Genomic DNA, 17698 nt, shown 5'->3' on the forward strand with positions numbered 1-17698 from the left:
AACACTATGATGAACTGTAGACCAAATAGCCTACTGTTGAATCATGTCACTTTGTTTAGGTTGACTGGTTGTGCTGCTATGAGGACTACTTACAAGTAAGGTTCCAGTTAGTCTTGAATGGATGTTATTGCAACAGGAACTGCACACATTTCCAGGCAAAACTCGCCTAACTTTCTGCCTTTCTGCCTGCCTTTTTTTTTTTTTTTACTGTAGGCCTACTGTTAGCTGAGGTAAAAGAAGCCTCAACATACACACCCCCCCCCCCCCCCCCCCCCCCCCCCCCCAAGGTGATCAAAGGAGGCGTGTTTAGTTTAGCTAGTTGAGGTGTGCGACCGAATAAAAAGTGGAAGGATGGGAGGCTGAACGCACAGGACGGACAGGTGAAGACAGGTGTGGCTTCAAGGTAAGATCATTCTGGCATTGATGCAAACAGACATTGATGCCACAATATGCCCTGCTTTTAAGATATGATGGGTTCTATTTTAACAAAACTAACGCAATGTTAAATCTAAGCGCTGGCGGTAGGGCTATACAGTAGGTTTGGGGGTGTGTCAGATACAGTGGGGCAAAAAAGTATTTAGTCAACCACCAATTGTGCAAGTTCTCCCACTTAAAAAGATGAGAGAGGCCTGCAATTTTCATCATAGGTACACTTCAACTATGACAGACAAAATGAGAAAAAAAATCCAGAAAATCACATTGTAGGATTTTTAATGAATTTATTTGCAAATTATGGTGGAAAATAAGTATTTGGTCACCTACAAACAAGCAAGATTTCTGATGAAAATTACAGGCCTCTCTCATCTTTTTAAGTGGGAGAACTTGCACAATTGGTGGCTGACTAAATATTTTTTTGCCCCACTGTATACTGTATGTGTGCTATTTTTATTTTATGGGCGCAGATGCTGGCAGTGGCGTGAAAGGTCTGGGTTTTTATGAATAAACAAGTTGTGGGTGTGTCGAGGCTTGGTCTGTCACTGGCTGGCCACTAAATATGTGGTTTCTTCCAATTTCTTATTGTATTGTTTTGTATTGCATTGTCATCAACTTCAAGTTCTTAAATTGCCTTCCTCATATTTGAAAAATATGTTGAACATGTTTGTAGTCCACATTGTTCTAACTGCATTGCTTCAATATGGGGGGCACTCAGAGTCTGGGCAGGGGTGGCCGAACACAGGGGCCATGGAGGTTGGAGTGGGGATTTCATTTTTTAAATTTAATTTGACCTTTATTTAACTTGGTAAGTCAGTTAAGAACAAATTATTATTTACAATGACATACTACCCTGGCCAAACCCTGGGCCAATTGTGCGCAGCCCTGTGGGACTCCCATTCATGGACGGATGTGATGCAGCCTGGTTTCAAACCAGGTACTGCAGTGACAGCCTCACTCTAGGCTCCCAAGAGGCTCCCGTGTGGTGGGTCACCAGGTGCACAGAGACTGTTTCTCAGTGAGCTGAGATAAGGCGGAGCTTTACTTAGCGTAGACTTATAGATGACCTGGAGCCAGTCGGTCTGGTGACGAGTATGTAGCGAGGGCCAGCCAACTAGAGCATACAGGTCGCAGTGGTGGGTGGAATAAGGGGCTTTGGTGACAAATCGGATGGCACTGTGATAGACTGCATCCAGTTTGCTGAGTAGAGTATTGGAAGCTATTTTGTAAATGACATCGCCGAAGTAGAGGATCGGTACGATAGTCAGTTTTACGAGGGTATGTTTGGCGATGTGAGTGAAGGAGGCTTTGTTGCGAAATAGGAAGCCAATTCTAGATTTACATTTGGATTGGAGATGTTTAATATGAGTCTGGAAGGAGAGATTACAGTCTAGCCAGACACCTAGGCATTTGTAGTTGTCCACATATTCTAAGTCAGAATCGTCCAGAGTAGTGATGCTAGTCAGGCGGGCGGGTGCGGGCAGCGAACGATTTAAAAGCATGCATTTGGTTTTACTAGCTTTTAAGAGCAGTTTGAGGCCACGGAAGGAGTGTTGTATGGCATTGAAGCTCGTTTGGAGGTTAGTAACACAGTGTTCAAAGAAGGGCCAGATGTATACAGAATGGTATCATCTGCGTATAGGTGGATCAGGGAATCACCCGCAGCAAGAGCCAGAGACTGCCAGAGGTCCGGACAACAGGCCCACCAATTTGACACACTGAACTCTATCTGGCAAGTAGTTGGTGAACCAGGCGAGGCAGTCATTTGAGAAACCAAGGTTGTTTAGTCTGTCGATAAGAATACGGTGATTGACAGAGTTGAAAGCCTTGGCCAGGTCAATGAAGACGGCTGCACAGTACTGTCTTTTATTGATTGTGGTTATGATATCGTTTAGTAGCTTGAGCGTGGCTGAGGTGCATCCGTGACCAGCTCGGAAACCGGACTGCACAGCGGAGAAGGTACGGTGGGATTCTAAATGGTCAGTGATCTGTTTATTAACTTGGCTTTTGAAGACTTTAGAAAGACAGGGAAGGATGGATAAAGATCTATAACCGTTTGGGTCTAGAGTGTCACCCCCTTTGAAGAGGGGGATGACTGCGGCAGCTAGCCAATCTTTAGGGATCTCAGGCGATACGAAAGAGAGGTTGAACAGACTGGTAATAGGGGTTGCAACAATGGCGGAAGATCATTTTAGAAAGAGAGGGTCCAGATTGTCCAGCCAAGCTGAATTGAACGGGTCCAGGTTTTGTAGCTCTTTCAGAACATCTGCTATGTGGATTTGGGTGAAGGAGGAGCTGGGGAGGCTTGGGCAAGTAGCTGCGGGGGGTGCCAAGCTGTTTTTCGGGGTTGGGGTAGCCAGGAGGAAAGCATGGCCAGCCGTAGAGAAATGCTTATTGAAATTCTCAATTATCGTGGATTTATCGGTGGTGACAGTGTTACCTAGCCTCAGTGCAGTGGGCAGCTGGGAGGTGGTGCTCTTATTCTCCATGGACTTTACAGTGTCCCAAAACTTTTTGGAGTTAGAGCTACAGGATGCACATTTCTGTTTGAAAAAATGTAAATAAATAATTTAAAATAGTTTGAGATGTAAACCGAAAACAAAGTGTGTGCAATGTGTGTCTATGTCATTGGGTTAGCTGGAACCCGTTTTAAACGTTTTAGGAGTACTGGTTTAAGAGCTATTGAAATGTGAACATTTTGATTTGCCACTATTTTGACGCTCAGTGCTGTTTGTGGATGTAAGGAAAACTACAGGTGAATATGAGTTGAATATCCAACTTGAATCTGTCTTTACCTCGGTATTATGAACTGAGGTACGGTTAATACCGGCTTTTTGTGGGTCTTAACTTTCCATTAGTGCTGTATGAAAATGTCACCTTTGCGTCAGTTTAAAAGGACACACCTCAAATATTGCCACCCCTCTCCCTCAGCGCAAGTGAGCTGATGTTAGACAGCTAAATTTCCGTACCTGGTGTTCAGAATGGAAAATGCCAGTGTGCAAGTCTTTACTTAACGAAATTGCAAACTATAATGTCCGTTTGACACTTGCACCTCCTTACCGCGAGCTGAAAATAGAGCCCAACATGTTTTAAGTGGTGCACATCTAATTGATTTGGCCTGGCTAATACATTATTTGTTTGTTTTCAGGCTGCCTGGTAATTTACCAAGGTATGAATTGTGTGAGGTTGGGGTCTCCAGTCATGTAAAAAATATTTAAAAATATGATTGCACCATGAAATATTTATAATTGCTCCCATCTGTCACTTGCACTTATGTTAGCTTTTTTTAAAAGCATCAGAACCAACCGAACATTTCAACTACAACAACATTCTCAGTAAAAGGTTATAGAAACATTTTACTTGCTATAATAACAAAATCATTTTAATGAATTGCATTTATATAGCTCCTTTCCGGATGCTTAAAGCGCTCACCTCATCCACCACCAATTTGTAGTACCCACATGGATGATGCAGGCAACCACTTGTGCCAGAACGCTCAACACATATCAGCTATCAGGTCGATAAGTGAGGAGTGATATATGCCAATTAGGAATGAGGGGGATTATTACATGGCAATGATGGAAATGGGGCCAGGTTGATAATTTACAGATTATGATGATGATGATGATGATGATAAAAATAATAAATAACACAATAATCCACATTATAATTCACATTTCCTGTTGCTGCAGGATTATTTTCCTGCTGTCGCAAACTGGGTCAAATTAAGATCCTACATCTGTAGCCAGGACATCGGGTTAACACCCCTACTCGCTATGACTATGAAATGTGGTTGTTTATCTACCTTAGTTGAATTACCTGACTAAATTGCTCTAGATAAAATCGTCAACTAAAAATCTAAGTTTGTGGGATGTTGAAATCAAGGCCAGGGCGGACTGACCAAATTTCAACCACATTTCACATCCATGGCTCTTCCGACGTCGTCGGTGCTCAGTGGGCTCTCTATTCATAATTTCCTATGCCTCGCTTTCAGATGAATCGACTTGTGGTTATCGTTGCGACACTCTTTGTCCCCACTACATACGGTGCTGCAGGCGGTTGTAAGTGATTATTCTATTATTTTGTTGGACTGTGACTCTTCTATCAATGTTGTGACTCTGCATAACTTTTTCCCTTCTTCAATTGTAACAGTGTGGTGTTACCATGATCCTAGTTGTGGTAAGTATTGATTTTACCCACTGATTACAGTGTAATTTCTACTCACAAATTGAAGTGATTGTGATGGCAGTGGATAACAGACTAGAGAATTGATTTATTAGCATATTATATGACCCTTATAAAACGATGGTACATTGACACCATGGTATGATTGATTCCATGTTAAGATGATACCACTTGGTCCGCCATTGTCACTGAACATTGCAATGGATCCCGTCAGTCTCCCATCAACATTGTCTCTGCATCAGCAGTGGGCGATGAAACCCTGACTGCCTTCACTTTCACTAAATACGGAGACAACTCCACAATGAACAAGATCAAGAACACTGGCAAAACTGGTGAGGAGAATGGATGGATGCCTTGCTTTCTCAATCCATGGACACAAAGTCCCACTTGAGGAAAATGTATGTACTAAACCAGGAACCTTCATTTTCGAAATGTAACCAATTCCTCTCCTATTGTTCCTCCTCTCTTTCTTTCAGTCAAAGTGACGCTCAAGAGTGGTGTCCAGGTTACAGGTGGAGCACTGTCTGAGGCCTATGACAGCCTGCAGTTTCACCTCCACTGGGGGAATGGTACCTCAGTACCTGGGTCGGAGCACACAGTGGATGGAACGCGCTACCCCATGGAGGTATGGAAAGGTTCAACACAACATTGCTGCGTTCTGATTCTCTAACCTTCTCCAGAATTATGCCCCCTCCCTTCCACACTCCCACTTCTTGGATTTGTGCAAGCATGGCTGGAAGGAATTTCCACCATATTCCAAACACTAATCCATTCCTTTTAAATTCATGCAGGGAAGAGTGTATGCGTGCACTTCGGGAGAAGGGTTGAGATTCTGAATGTAGCCCATGTCACATGGGGTGACACTTCTCATACTGATGCACATATACCACACTGCAATGGACCAATGTCAAGGTCTTCATTTAGCCTTAGTCCAGTCTGAATTAATTCCCCTTCAGCCAAACTGTATCCCTGCCACTTGGTTTACTATAAATCTGACAGATGGGGAAATGTAACCTCTCTCAAATTCATAAATGGTGCAATAGTCCACTGTTGTACTGAGCTCATGAGGCATTTATACGTTCCTTTCCTCAAGAACCGGAGCATATATATATCATTAAATTACATTTCTTTTGAACAGCTGTAAGTATGGCAGATTGTAGTCTACCTTTTTAAATGTATCATTCCAATATTTTAATTTTCCAATCGTGTCAGATAACTTTAATTGATAATCTGTTATGCTTCACCTTTCAGATGCACATAGTAAATGCCAAGTCTTCGCTCAATGGAAATACGACCGCGGCCGTTGCAGACGACACGGGACTCGCTGTTCTTGGCTTCTTCATAAAGGCGAGTGGATGGTTTAACCTTCCTAGAAATGGCATCCATTTTCCACTGTAGATTGGGCATTTCAGTGTTTTATTGCTGTTTTTGTTTATAAAGTTAATCTTGTTCCATAAAGGCCATGCCGAGTAATGTGACTGGTTCACCAGCAGCCTGGAATACTCTGACATCCTACTTGGCCAACATCACACTAAAAGGTGAGAGGAGAGATTTAACTGGTTCTGATTTGATCAAGAACTACTTCCTCGAAATAAAGCTTGGAAGAGGATTTGGGTTGAATTTTTCTCTTTGAATTCAACATTTGTATTTTTCTTGTTCCATTTCAGTACCATATTATTTTGGTATACATTTTATTTCTCTCTTCCTCCAGATGAGTATATAAACATTACTCATGATGCTTTTTCATTGGATGAGCTCCTGGAAGGAGTGGACCGCACTAAATACTACCGTTACCTTGGATCCCTGACCACTCCAAACTGCAACGAGGCTGTGGTGTGGACCGTGTTCAAGGACCCTATCAAAGTCAGCCAGGATTTGGTGAGTTTGTGCAACAATTTCACAATAAACTGAATACAATTTCTATTTACCAGGAAATAAACATAGCTCCGACAAGAAACATGGACTGTATTCAAATATCTTCAAGTGCAGGATCCATTCCTGATCCATTCTGCTTTTGAAATATTATCACAGTAATGATTCCGAAATAATACCGGCCTGAAGAAAGACACATGGAACAAGGGGTTAATACGGTAATCAGGGGGAGCTGTAATCTATAACAAACCTTGTTCAGTCTCCTCAGGACGTTGAATGGCCCCACAAACCGCGGACCCAGCTTCTGGCAGGGCAGGTGGAGGGTCGAGAGCCAGACCCGGTCCCCCGGCGCGAACACCGGGGCCTCACTGCGGTGGCGGTCGGCGCTCTCCTTCTACCACCTGATGGCACGTTGCAGGTGCACATGGGCAGCGTCCCTAGTCTCCTCCGAGCACCGAAACCACTCATCCCCTGCAGGTGCTTCGATCTGGCTCTGATGCCACGGTGCCAGAACCGGCTGATAACCTAGTACGCATTGGAAAGGAGAGAGGTTAGTGGAGGAGTGGCGGAGTGAGTTCTGGGCCATCTTTACCCAGGGGATGAAAGCCGCCCACTTCATCGGCCAGTCTTGGCAATAGGACCGCAGATACCTACCCACATCCTGGTTAATTCTCTCCACCTGCCCGTTACTCTCAGGGTGAAAACCTGAGGTGAGGCTGACCGAGACCCCCAGACGTTCCATAAATGCCCTTCAAAACCTGAACGTGAACTGGGGACCCCGATCAGAAACTATATCCTCAGGCACCCCGTAGTGCCGGAAGACGTGGGTGAACAGGGCCTCCGCAGTCTGTAGGACTGTAGGGAGACCGGGCAAAGGAAGGAGACGGAAGGACTTAGAAAACCGATCCACAACGACCAGGATCGTGGTGTTTCCTTGTGATGGAGGAAGATCCGTCAAGATATTCACTGATAGGTGTGACCATGGCCGTTGTGGAGCGGGTAGGGGTTGTAATTTCCCTCGGGGCAGGTGTCTAGGTGCCTTGCACTGGGCGCACACAGAGCCGGAGGAAACATAAACCCTCACGTCCTTAGCCAGGGTAGACCACCAGTACTTCCCACTAACACAGCGCACTGTCCGACCAATGCCAGGATGACCAGAGGAGGGTGACGTGTGGGCCCAATAGATCAAACGGTCGCGGACAGCAGACGGAACGTACAGACATCCAACTGGACGGGCTCTGTACGTAATGCCCGCTCGATGTCCGCATCCACCTCCCACACCACCGGTGCCACCAGGCAAGAAGCCGGAAGTATGGTAGTGGGATCCGTGGACTGCTCCTCTGTGTCATACATCCGGCAAAGTGCATTTGCCTTAGCGTTCTGGGAACCTGGTATGTAGAGGATAGGGTAAAAACAAAAAGGGTCAAAAACATAGCCCATTCATTCTCCTCGCCGCCCGGATGTACTCCAGATTGCGGTGATCAGTCCAAATGAGAAAAGGGTGTTTAGCTCCCTCAAGCCAATGCCTCCACGCCTTCAGAGCCTTGACGACAGCCAACAACTCCCGGTCCCCCACATCATAGTTACGCTCCGCCGAGCTGAGCTTCTTCGAAAAGAAAGCACAGGGGGGGGGGGGGGGGGTTTGTGGCGTACCCGGGCGCTGAGACAGCACAGCTCCTATCCCAGCCTCGGATGCGTCCACCTCCACTATAAATGCCAAGGAGGGATCAGGATGAGCCAGCATGGGAGCTGAGGTAAACAGAGCCTTTAGGTGACCAAAAGCCCTGTCTGCCCCAGCTGACCACTGCAGTCGCACCGGTCCCCCCTTCAGCAATGAGGTAATGGGAGCCTCTACTAGACCAAAGCCCCGGATAAACCTCCAGTAGTAGTTGGCAAACCCTAACAACCTATGCACCTCCTTTACCATGGTTGGAGTCGGCCAATTACGCATGACTGAAATTAGGTAATTTTCCATCTCCACCCCTGATGCGGAAAGGCGGTACCCTAGGAAAGAGACGGACTGTTGGAAGAACAGAAATTTCTCAGCCTTGACGTACAGGTCATACTCCAACAGTCGACCAAGCACCCTGCACACCAGGGACAGATGCTCAGCTCGTGTAGCGGAGTATATCAGAATGTCAACGAAGACTGCGGGAGCATTCATCAACCCATACGGCATGACATAGTCATAGTCAATTGACCTCAATAGTCAATACACCGGCATAAGCCTCCATCCTTCTTCTTTGCGAAAAAGAAACTCGAGGAGGCAGGTGAAGTGGAAGGCCGAATGTATCCCTGCCCCAGAAATTCGGAGACATATGTTTCCATAGCCGCCGTTCCTCCTGTGACAGAGGATACAAGTGACTCCTGGGAAGTGCTGCGTCTACCAGGAGATGTATCACACAATCCCCCCCGTTGATGGGCTGGTAGTTGAGTCGCCTTTGTCTTACAGAAGGCGAGAGCGAAATCGGCATATTCAGAGGGGATGTGCACGGTGGAGACCTGGTTTGGACTTTCCACCGTAGTTGCACCTATGGAAACACCTACACACCTCCCCGAGCACTTATGTGACCATCCCTTGAGAGCCCTCTGTTGCCACGAAGTAGTGGGGCCATGATAGGCCAACCAGGGTAGGCCCAGCACCACGGGAAATGCAGGAGAATCAATAAGGAAGAGACTAATTCTCTCCTTATGACCCTCCTGCGTTATCATGCATAAGGGAGCGGTGGTTTCCCTAATCAGCCCTGACCCTAACGTCCGACTATCTAAGGCGTGCACAGGGAAGGGCATATCAACAGGAACAGTAGGGATCCCTAAACTATGTGCAAATGAACGATCAATAAAGTTCCCAGCTGCGCCTGAATCTACTAGCGCCTTATACTGGGAATGCAGGGAAAACTCAGGAAATTATATGAACACAAGCATGTGAGCAACAGGGAGCTCTGGTTGAGTCGGGTGCCTACTCACCTGGGATGATCCAACAGTGCCCTGCCTGCTACCTCAACTCCCTGCAGAACCTCCCCAGCAACGACCAGCAGTGTGTACTCTGCGACCACAGGTGGTGCAGGGAATGCCTCCCCTCCGGTCCCCCTCAGAGCAACACCTCCTAGCTCCATAGGTGTCGGATCGATGCTGGGGGATGGAACTGACGGACCCCGATCCGGACGTCCACGGGAGGCCAACAGGTTATCCAGCCGGATGGATAGGTCCACCAGCTGGTCAAATGTAAGGGTGGTGTCTCTGCAGGCTAGCTCCTGATGAACGTCCTTGTGTAGACTACACCTGTATTGGTCGATCAAGGCCCGCTCATACCATCCTGTGCCGGCGGCCAGAGTTCGAAGTCCAGTGCAAAGTCTTGTGTGCTCCTCATCCTCTGTCTAAGATGAAACAAGCGTTCCCCCGCCGCTCTTCCTTCAGGTGGGTGATCGAAAACCGCCCGGAAGTGGCGGGTGAAATCCTCATAGTTGTCCAACGTCGCTCCTTCCCTTCCCCAGACGGCGTTGGCCCAATTTAAGCGCTTTCCCAGATACACAGGAGATGAGGGCGTTCACACCCTCACGTCCCAAAGGAGCCGGGTGGACGGTTGCCAGGTAGAGCTCCAGCTGGACTAGGAACCTCTGGCACCCGGCAGCCATCCCATCATATTCCCTCGGGAGCTCGAGCCGAATCCCACTGGGTTCAGGTGAAGGAGGCGTGGACAGCGGTGTGGCTTGTTGTGGGAGCTGGGGTGATGATGATGGGGTTGCTGGAAAAACCCCTCTCTCCCATCGCTCCATGGTTTGCAGCACGCGATCTATGGCTGTGCCGAGACGTCGCAACATAGTCGCATGCTGCTGGACGCTCTCCTCCACAGGTATAGGAGGGCTGTGTGCACCTGCTGACTCCATTAGGTCGGGTGCGTGTTTCTGTCAAATGTCTAGGTGATGCTGGTAAGGCGGAGTCAGGCTCAGGACACAGAGATGAGTAATACCGGAACTTTGCTTAAAAACAATATTCCATGAAGGAGACAAAATAATCCAGTTCACAAAACGAGACAACTTGACAATAACAAACACGCACAAAATCAAGGGGCAAACCAGAGGGTTAAAGAGTGGAACAATGATTATGGAATGGAAACCAGGTGTGTACAATGAAGACAAAACAAATGGAAAATGAAACGTGGCGACTAGAAAACCAGTGACGTCGACCGCCAAACGCCGCCCGAACAAGGGGAAGGACCAACTTCGGCTGAAGTAGTGACAGGGTCAAACGTTTCAGGTAGCCTTCCACAAGCTTTCCACAATATGTTGGGTGACTTTTGGCCCATTCCTCCCGACAGAGCTGGTGTAACTGATTCAGGTTTGTAGGCCTCCTTGCTCGCACACACTTTTTCAGTTCTGCCCCAAAACGTTCTATGGTATTGAGGTCAGGGCTTTGTGATGGCCTCTCCAATACCTTGACTTTGTTGTCCTTAAGCCATTTCACCATAACTTTGGAAGAATGCTTGGGGTCATTGTCCATTTGGAAGACCCATTTGCGACCAAGCTTTAACTGATGTCTTGAGATGTTGCTTCAATATATATCAACATAATTTTCCTTCCGCATGATGCCATTTATTTTGTGAAGTGCATCAGTCCCTCCTGGAGCAAATCACCCCCACAACATGCTGCTGCCACCCCTGTGCTTCATGGCTGGGATAGTGTTCTTTAGCTTGCAAGCATCCCCCTTTTTCCTCCAAACATAACGAAGGTCATCATGGCCAAACAGTTCTATTTTTGTTCCATCAGACCAGAGGACATTTCTCCAAAAAGTACGATCTTTGTCCCCATGTGCAGTTGCAAACTGTAGTCTGTCTTTTTTATGGCGGTTTTGGAGCAGTGGCTTCTTCCTTGCTGAGCGGCCTTTCAGTTTATATCGATATAGGACTCGTTTTACTGTGGATATAGATACTTTTGTACCTGTTTCCTCCGGCATTTTTCACAAGCTTCTTTGCTGTTGTTCTGGGATTGATTTGCACTTTTCGCACCAAAGTACGTTCATCTTTAGGAGACAGAAGGCGTCTACTTCCTGAGCGGTGTGACGACTGCGTGGTCCCATGGTGTTTACACTTGCGTACTATTGTTTGTACAGATGAACATGGCACCATCAGGCGTTGCTCCAAGGATGAACCAGAATTGTGGAGGTCTACACTTTTTTAGCTATTGGGTGTTTTCTACCATGAGGTTAAGCAGAGACACTGAGTTTGAAGGTAGGTCTTGAAATACATCCATAGGTACGCCTCCAATTGACTCAAATTATGTCAATTAGCCTATCAGAAGCTTCTAAAGCCATGACATAATCTTCTGGAATTTTCCAAGCTGTTTAATTTTTATTTTACTAGGCAAGTCAGTAAAGAACAAATTCTTATGTTCAAAGACATCCTAGGAACAGTGGGTTAACTACATTGTTCAGGAGCAGAATGACAGATTTGTATCTGGTCAGCTCGGGATTCAAACTTGCAACCTTTCAGTTACTAGTCCAATGCGCTAACCACTAGGCTCCCCTGCAGCCCCAAAGGCACAATCAACTTAGTCTTTGTAAATTTCTGTCCCACTGGAATTGTGATGCTTTGAATTATAAGTTAAATAATCTGTCTGTAAATAATTGTTGGAAAAATTAATTGTGTCATGCACAAAGTAGACGTCCTCACGGACTTGCCAAAACTATAGTTTGTTAACAAGAAATGTGTGGAGTGGTTGAACAACGAGATTTAATGACTCCAACCTAAGTGTATGTTTACTTCCGACTTCAACTGTACATATCCTGTATCTTAATTTTGAGCCAGTTTCAAACAGCAGGTTAATAATCCTGCAGCAACAGGAAATATGAATTATGTGGATTATAATTTTTGGAATTTTTTTTACAGGGGTTGCTACATTTTACATGGAATGTCAAGTCTGAAATGAAAATCACAAACTTTAGAAAAGCTTTTTAAACCTTGAATACAGTAGAAGCAACAACAGGATGATCAAATTAAGATATCACAATCTGTACATATATTTCAGTAATTTGTCATTTTTATTCAACTTTTGACCAGAATGCAGTGACATGCCTCAAAGTTGTTTTTGTGATATATTGATATATTTACTTGGAGAGCAGTTATCTCAAAGTTTAGTTGATTTCACATTACTTGGCAGCTCAACTGAAAGTAGATGTTGAGCTGACGTTTGTGCCCAGTGGGTAAAGCCATTGGGCCAGCCTGATGTGACACTTATGTCTATGATCCCAGTAATTCATTAACCTTCTCTACTCAGATTGATCTCTTCAGCACAACAGTGCACATTGAGCACAACTCCACCTCTGACTTGATGACCAACGTCTTCAGGAACATCCAGCCTGACAACGACTGGGTGGTGACGACCCAGGGCCATCCAGCGTCGGGAGCCTCCACAATGCGCTCCTCTCTGGGCCTAATGGCCCTGGCCTGGATGCTGCTGAGGGTTTAGTGACGGCTAGTAACGCCTCACCTGAAGTGCACTACCATACATACATCGATTACCAACAGGGTTCACTTTGATCCAAGGAGAAACTATTTGTTAAAGCAACAATTATAGCAAAATATCAACTTATTTATTATCCAAACATCATTAGACATGTAATTAATCTGAAAAAGAAAAATGACCGAAACAGACTTATTTTAACAAAATTACAGTACATTTGAATGTACCGTATAATGAAAAAATATGTAATGTGCATTTCTTTTCCAAAATTCAACCCACAATACTAAGAAGCTAATTGACCATAATTTGATTAAAGTATCATGTAGTTTTCTGAACTTTGAAGTAAATATTAATGCTGTCATATTTATGTAGTTAAAGCGACTGCCATTTAAAGAGACAGTACATCAGTTCACTTCAAAAGGTGATCTGAGAGCCGACTTTTTGGACGACTTTATTGGAAGATTTTTATATGCGTTGGAAGACTTTTATATGCACAAAATAAGGTCATTTTGGTTTTGTACACAGTCTTATGATACGTGGTATAGAAAAGTATAATCTTAGGTGAGTACGTGGATAGCTATATCTAGGCAAATGATCTGTCTTACTGGTCAAAATAATTGATACAGGTCCCCCTCCGCCCTCTGGTGGTATGAATAACTTGTAATTGAAGTATGTCTACAGAAAAACCTTGATAAAAAAATTATTCCTATTTATCAAATTACAATAGGCGGAATTGTGTGTTTTGGGCTGGGGTCAAAACAGTTACTGAGGATTAAAGGGATGTTGACATGGTGTCTGCCTTAGAATGACAAGACAATTGATGAACATTGACAAACGGCCATTCCTTTAGTCAATGCAGTTTTACCAGTTGTCGTGAAAGGTCATTGTATGTCAACAGCAGTATAGAAGACTTAGGGCGGTGGTGGACTTAGGTGGTTTACCTGAATGCATGTCTCAGTGTGCCTACATTACTTTTCCACATGTACACTATTGCCTCAATGAATTCTGTATATTTAGTAATGCTGAATTTGCAACCAGGTGGGAGGTGGGAATTTACCAGTTGTGAAGTAGTAAATACCATTTAGATGAATTCATGTCCTTTGAACTCGTTGAGAAATCCCGATTGGCTAATGGCCAACAAGCTGCGTCAACCAACATTTAAATGTCCAGCTATCATGTTTGTAAACAAATTATAGAGTAAAAAAAGAAACATTAATAGATTGCTTTTTGTTGTTATATTTTACATGACTCCTTCAGGCTTTGTTGAATATGAACTTTCTTGTTTACCCAACGGTGGGACAGACTGTTTGTTCCCACACTCGGGACTCTGACTCTCTATTGCCTACACAGACTTTTGGCCTCCCATCCCATTCTAACCACCTCTCGCCGGCTTTGTATTTATGTTACCTGATGAAATTGCTGTACAGTATGATCTTGTTGCCATCTAATGCACATTCAAATGTCAAAAATCAACACTGCAGAGCTTTCCCTGTCATCTTCCTTGCCTTGATTGTATGACTGTTGATGATATCTGGAAATGTGCATATACACCATGGCCCATCTACTGTTGCTAGCCCCAATTCTGACTTGTGCTCTGAAATCTGCTTCACTGATTTCTGCTCCCGTAAAAGCCTGGGTTTTCTGCACGTTAACCCTAGAAGCTTATTACCTAAAATTGATAAATTGAAAGTTAGTTACTTTAAGGAGCAGTTCACTCTCTGTGGGTCTAACCCCAATAAGTTCTGGAAAACGGTTAAAGACCTGAAGAATAAACTCTCACTCACAGCTGCCCATGTCGCTTAAAGTTGATGATGTGGTTGTTACTGACAAGAAGCACATGGCTGAGCTTTTTCATTCACCACTTCATTAAGTCAGGTCTACTATTTGACTCAGCCATGCTTCCTTGCCCGTCCAACAATTTGTCATCTCCTTCCCCTTCTAATGTGACCTAATGTACTCATCCCTTTTTTTCCCCTGCCCCGCTACAAAGTCTCTCCCTGCAGGAGGTCACTGAGTCCGAGGTGCTAAAGGAGCTCCTTAAACTTGACCCTAAAAAACATCTGGGTCAGATGGTTTAGACCCTTTCTTCTTTAAGGTTGCTGCCGCTATATATATCTCTGACCTTTTAAACCTGTCTCTCCTCTCTGGGGAGGTTCCCATTGCTTGAAAGGCAGCCATACCCCTCTCCCCACAGGTTTGATTACTACCTCTGAGGGTTTAGAGCTTGAGGTAGTCACCTCATACAAGTACTTGGGAGTATGGCTTGACGGTACACTGTCCTTCTCTCAGTACATATCAAATCTGCAGGCTAAAGTTAAAATTAGACTTGGTTTCCTCTATCGTAAACATTCCTCGTTCACCCAGCTGCCAAACTAGATCGGTAGGTAAGGGTGCTCTTGAGCAGCTAGATGTTCTTTACCATTCGGCCATCAGATTTGCTACCAATGCTCCTTATAGGACACATCACAACACTCTATACCCTTCTGTAAACTGGTCTTTCAACCCTCACTGGTTGATGCTTATTTATAAAAACCCTCTTAGGCCGTACTCACCCCTATCTGAGATATCTACTGCAGCCCTCATCCTCCCCATACAACACCCATTCTGCCAGTCACATTCTGTTAAAGTTCCCCAAAGCTCTCACATCCCTGGGTCACTCTCCTTTTCAGTTCGCTGCAGCTAGCGACTGGAACGAGCTGCAACAAACACTCAAACTGGACAGTTTTATCTCAATCTCTTCATTCAAAGACTCACTCATGGACAATAATCATGGACAATATCAATATTGTTGTCGTGTTGTGTTGCTAATTATCATGGGGCGGCAGGTAGCCTAGTGGTTAGATCGTTGGGCTAGTAACAGGAAGGTTGCAAGATCAAATCTTTGAGCTGACAAGGTACAAGGTAGAAATCTGTCGTTCTGCCCCTGAACAAGGCAGTTAGCCCACTGTTTCTAGGCCGTCATTGAAAATAAGAATTTGTTCTTAACTGACTTGCCTAGTTAAATAAAGGTTAAATAAATACATTAAAAATAATTTAGCTGCCGAAAATGCTGTTGTAGAAGTAATTTCCTTAGTAGGTGACATCAGAGGTCAGCAAGTGGTAGAATTTGGATCTCAGGGATGATGACATTCCCGTTAGTTGGAGGGCCATTCAAGTTGGTTTTCCTTAGTTGTATGTGGTAAATTCGCACTTTCCACTTGGTTACGAAAACAGCATTAGTGAGGTACTGTTATCATTTCCTTCAGACTCTCCTCCTTTTTATGTCAATCACTAATCAACCCAGAAATTGCAGAGCGCCAAATTCAAATGACATAAATAGTAATAATAATCATTCATGAAAATACAAGTGTTATACATCAGTTAAAAGCTTAACTTCTTCTTAATCCAGCCTCCTTGTCAGATTTCAAAAAGGCTTTATGGCGAAAGCATACCATGCGATTATCTGAGGACAACGCCGCTCATACAAAAGCATTACAAACATTTTCCAAACAAGCAGAGGCATCACGAAAGTCAGCAATAGCGATGAAATAAATCACTTACCTCTGAAGATCTTCCTCTGTTTGCAATCACAAGGGTCCCAGCTACACAACACATGGTCATTTTGTTCGATAAAGTCCCTCTTTATATCCCAAAAAAGTCAGTTTAGTTGGCGCGCTTGACTCAGTAATCCACCGTTTTCCCTCGTTTAAAATGCATACAAATGAATCCCGAAAGTTACCAATAAACTTTGTTCAAACAAGTCAAACAACGTTTCTAATCAATCCTCAGGTACCCTAATATGTAAATAAATGATCAAATTTAAGACAGAGAAATGTATGTTCATTACCGGAGATAAATAATGAAGTGAAAAAAAGTTTAAAAAACAAGCCTGAAACTCTTTCTAAAGACTGTTGACATCTACTGGAAGCCCTAGGAACTGCAATCTGGGAGGTATTCCATTGATTTTCCCATAGACATGCATTTTAAGTGGTGTCACCTCCCAAAAATATTTTTTCTGGATGGATTCTCCTCGGGTTTTCACCTGCTTTATCAGTTCTGTTATTACCACAGACATTATTTTATCAGTTTTGGAAACTTTTGAGTGTTTTCTACCCAATACTACCAATTATATGCATATCCTAGCTTCTGGGCCTGAGTAACAGGCAGTTTACTTTGGGCACCTCATTCATCCAAACTTCCGAATACTGCCTCCTATCCCTAAGAAGTTTTTTAATGGAACTGTGTAAAGATAGGAGATTGACAAAATAGTATGTTGAATAACTATCCTTGCATACAGAGGAATTATTAAACAAGTGTTAAACAAGGAGTATAAAGTATATACTGGGGTAGAGGAGTATAAATTACAGAGAAATATAGCTATATTATACGGTTGAAATAAATCTATGCTATTGGAATAAATAGCGGTAATAGACACATAAAGGACAGTACAGTAGTATGGTTTATAGTAGCACCTACAAGAGGCATTTAGTAATGTGGATAAACAGTAGGAGGAAACAGAGTGTGGACGAGCAATCCATGACTTAACAGACCACTAGTGTAACAGTTTTCCTCCTCTTCTGACGAGGAGTATGATGGATCGGACCAATGCGCAGTGTGGTAAGTGTTTATGTTATTTAATTGGAACAGAAACACTAAACAAAATAACAATGAGAGCGAAACGAAAACTAAACAGTCCTGTAAGGTGCAGCAACACAAAACAGAAAACAACTACCCACAACCCATAGTGGGAAAACAGGCTGCCTAAGTATGGT

The 17698-nt window shown here is 44.2% G+C and overlaps 1 protein-coding gene across 1 annotated transcript; it reads left to right on the forward strand.

Moving 5' to 3' along the window:
- Window positions 1–329: 329 nt before the first annotated feature.
- LOC110530650 (carbonic anhydrase 4-like) lies at window positions 330–14533 on the forward strand. Its single transcript, XM_021613865.2, has 9 exons — window positions 330–403; window positions 4427–4493; window positions 4585–4611; window positions 4779–4949; window positions 5094–5242; window positions 5869–5964; window positions 6077–6155; window positions 6329–6495; window positions 12762–14533. Exons 2-9 carry the CDS (start codon window positions 4427–4429, stop codon window positions 12951–12953), a joined length of 948 nt encoding a protein of 315 aa, XP_021469540.2. The 5' UTR covers window positions 330–403; the 3' UTR covers window positions 12954–14533.
- The last annotated feature ends 3165 nt before the right edge of the window (window positions 14534–17698 follow it).

Source organism: Oncorhynchus mykiss, chromosome 8 (genome assembly GCF_013265735.2).
Source record: "Oncorhynchus mykiss isolate Arlee chromosome 8, USDA_OmykA_1.1, whole genome shotgun sequence".
Classification (NCBI taxonomy): domain Eukaryota; kingdom Metazoa; phylum Chordata; class Actinopteri; order Salmoniformes; family Salmonidae; genus Oncorhynchus; species Oncorhynchus mykiss.

Coding starts and splice junctions, on each gene's coding strand:
- LOC110530650 (XM_021613865.2), top strand. CDS start 4,427: ATGAATCGACTTGTGGTTATCGTTGCGACACTCTTTGTCCCCACTACA. Junction 6,156..6,328: donor GGCCAACATCACACTAAAAG/GTGAGAGGAGAG, acceptor CTCTTCCTCCAG/ATGAGTATATAAACATTACT. Junction 6,496..12,761: donor TCAAAGTCAGCCAGGATTTG/GTGAGTTTGTGC, acceptor TTCTCTACTCAG/ATTGATCTCTTCAGCACAAC.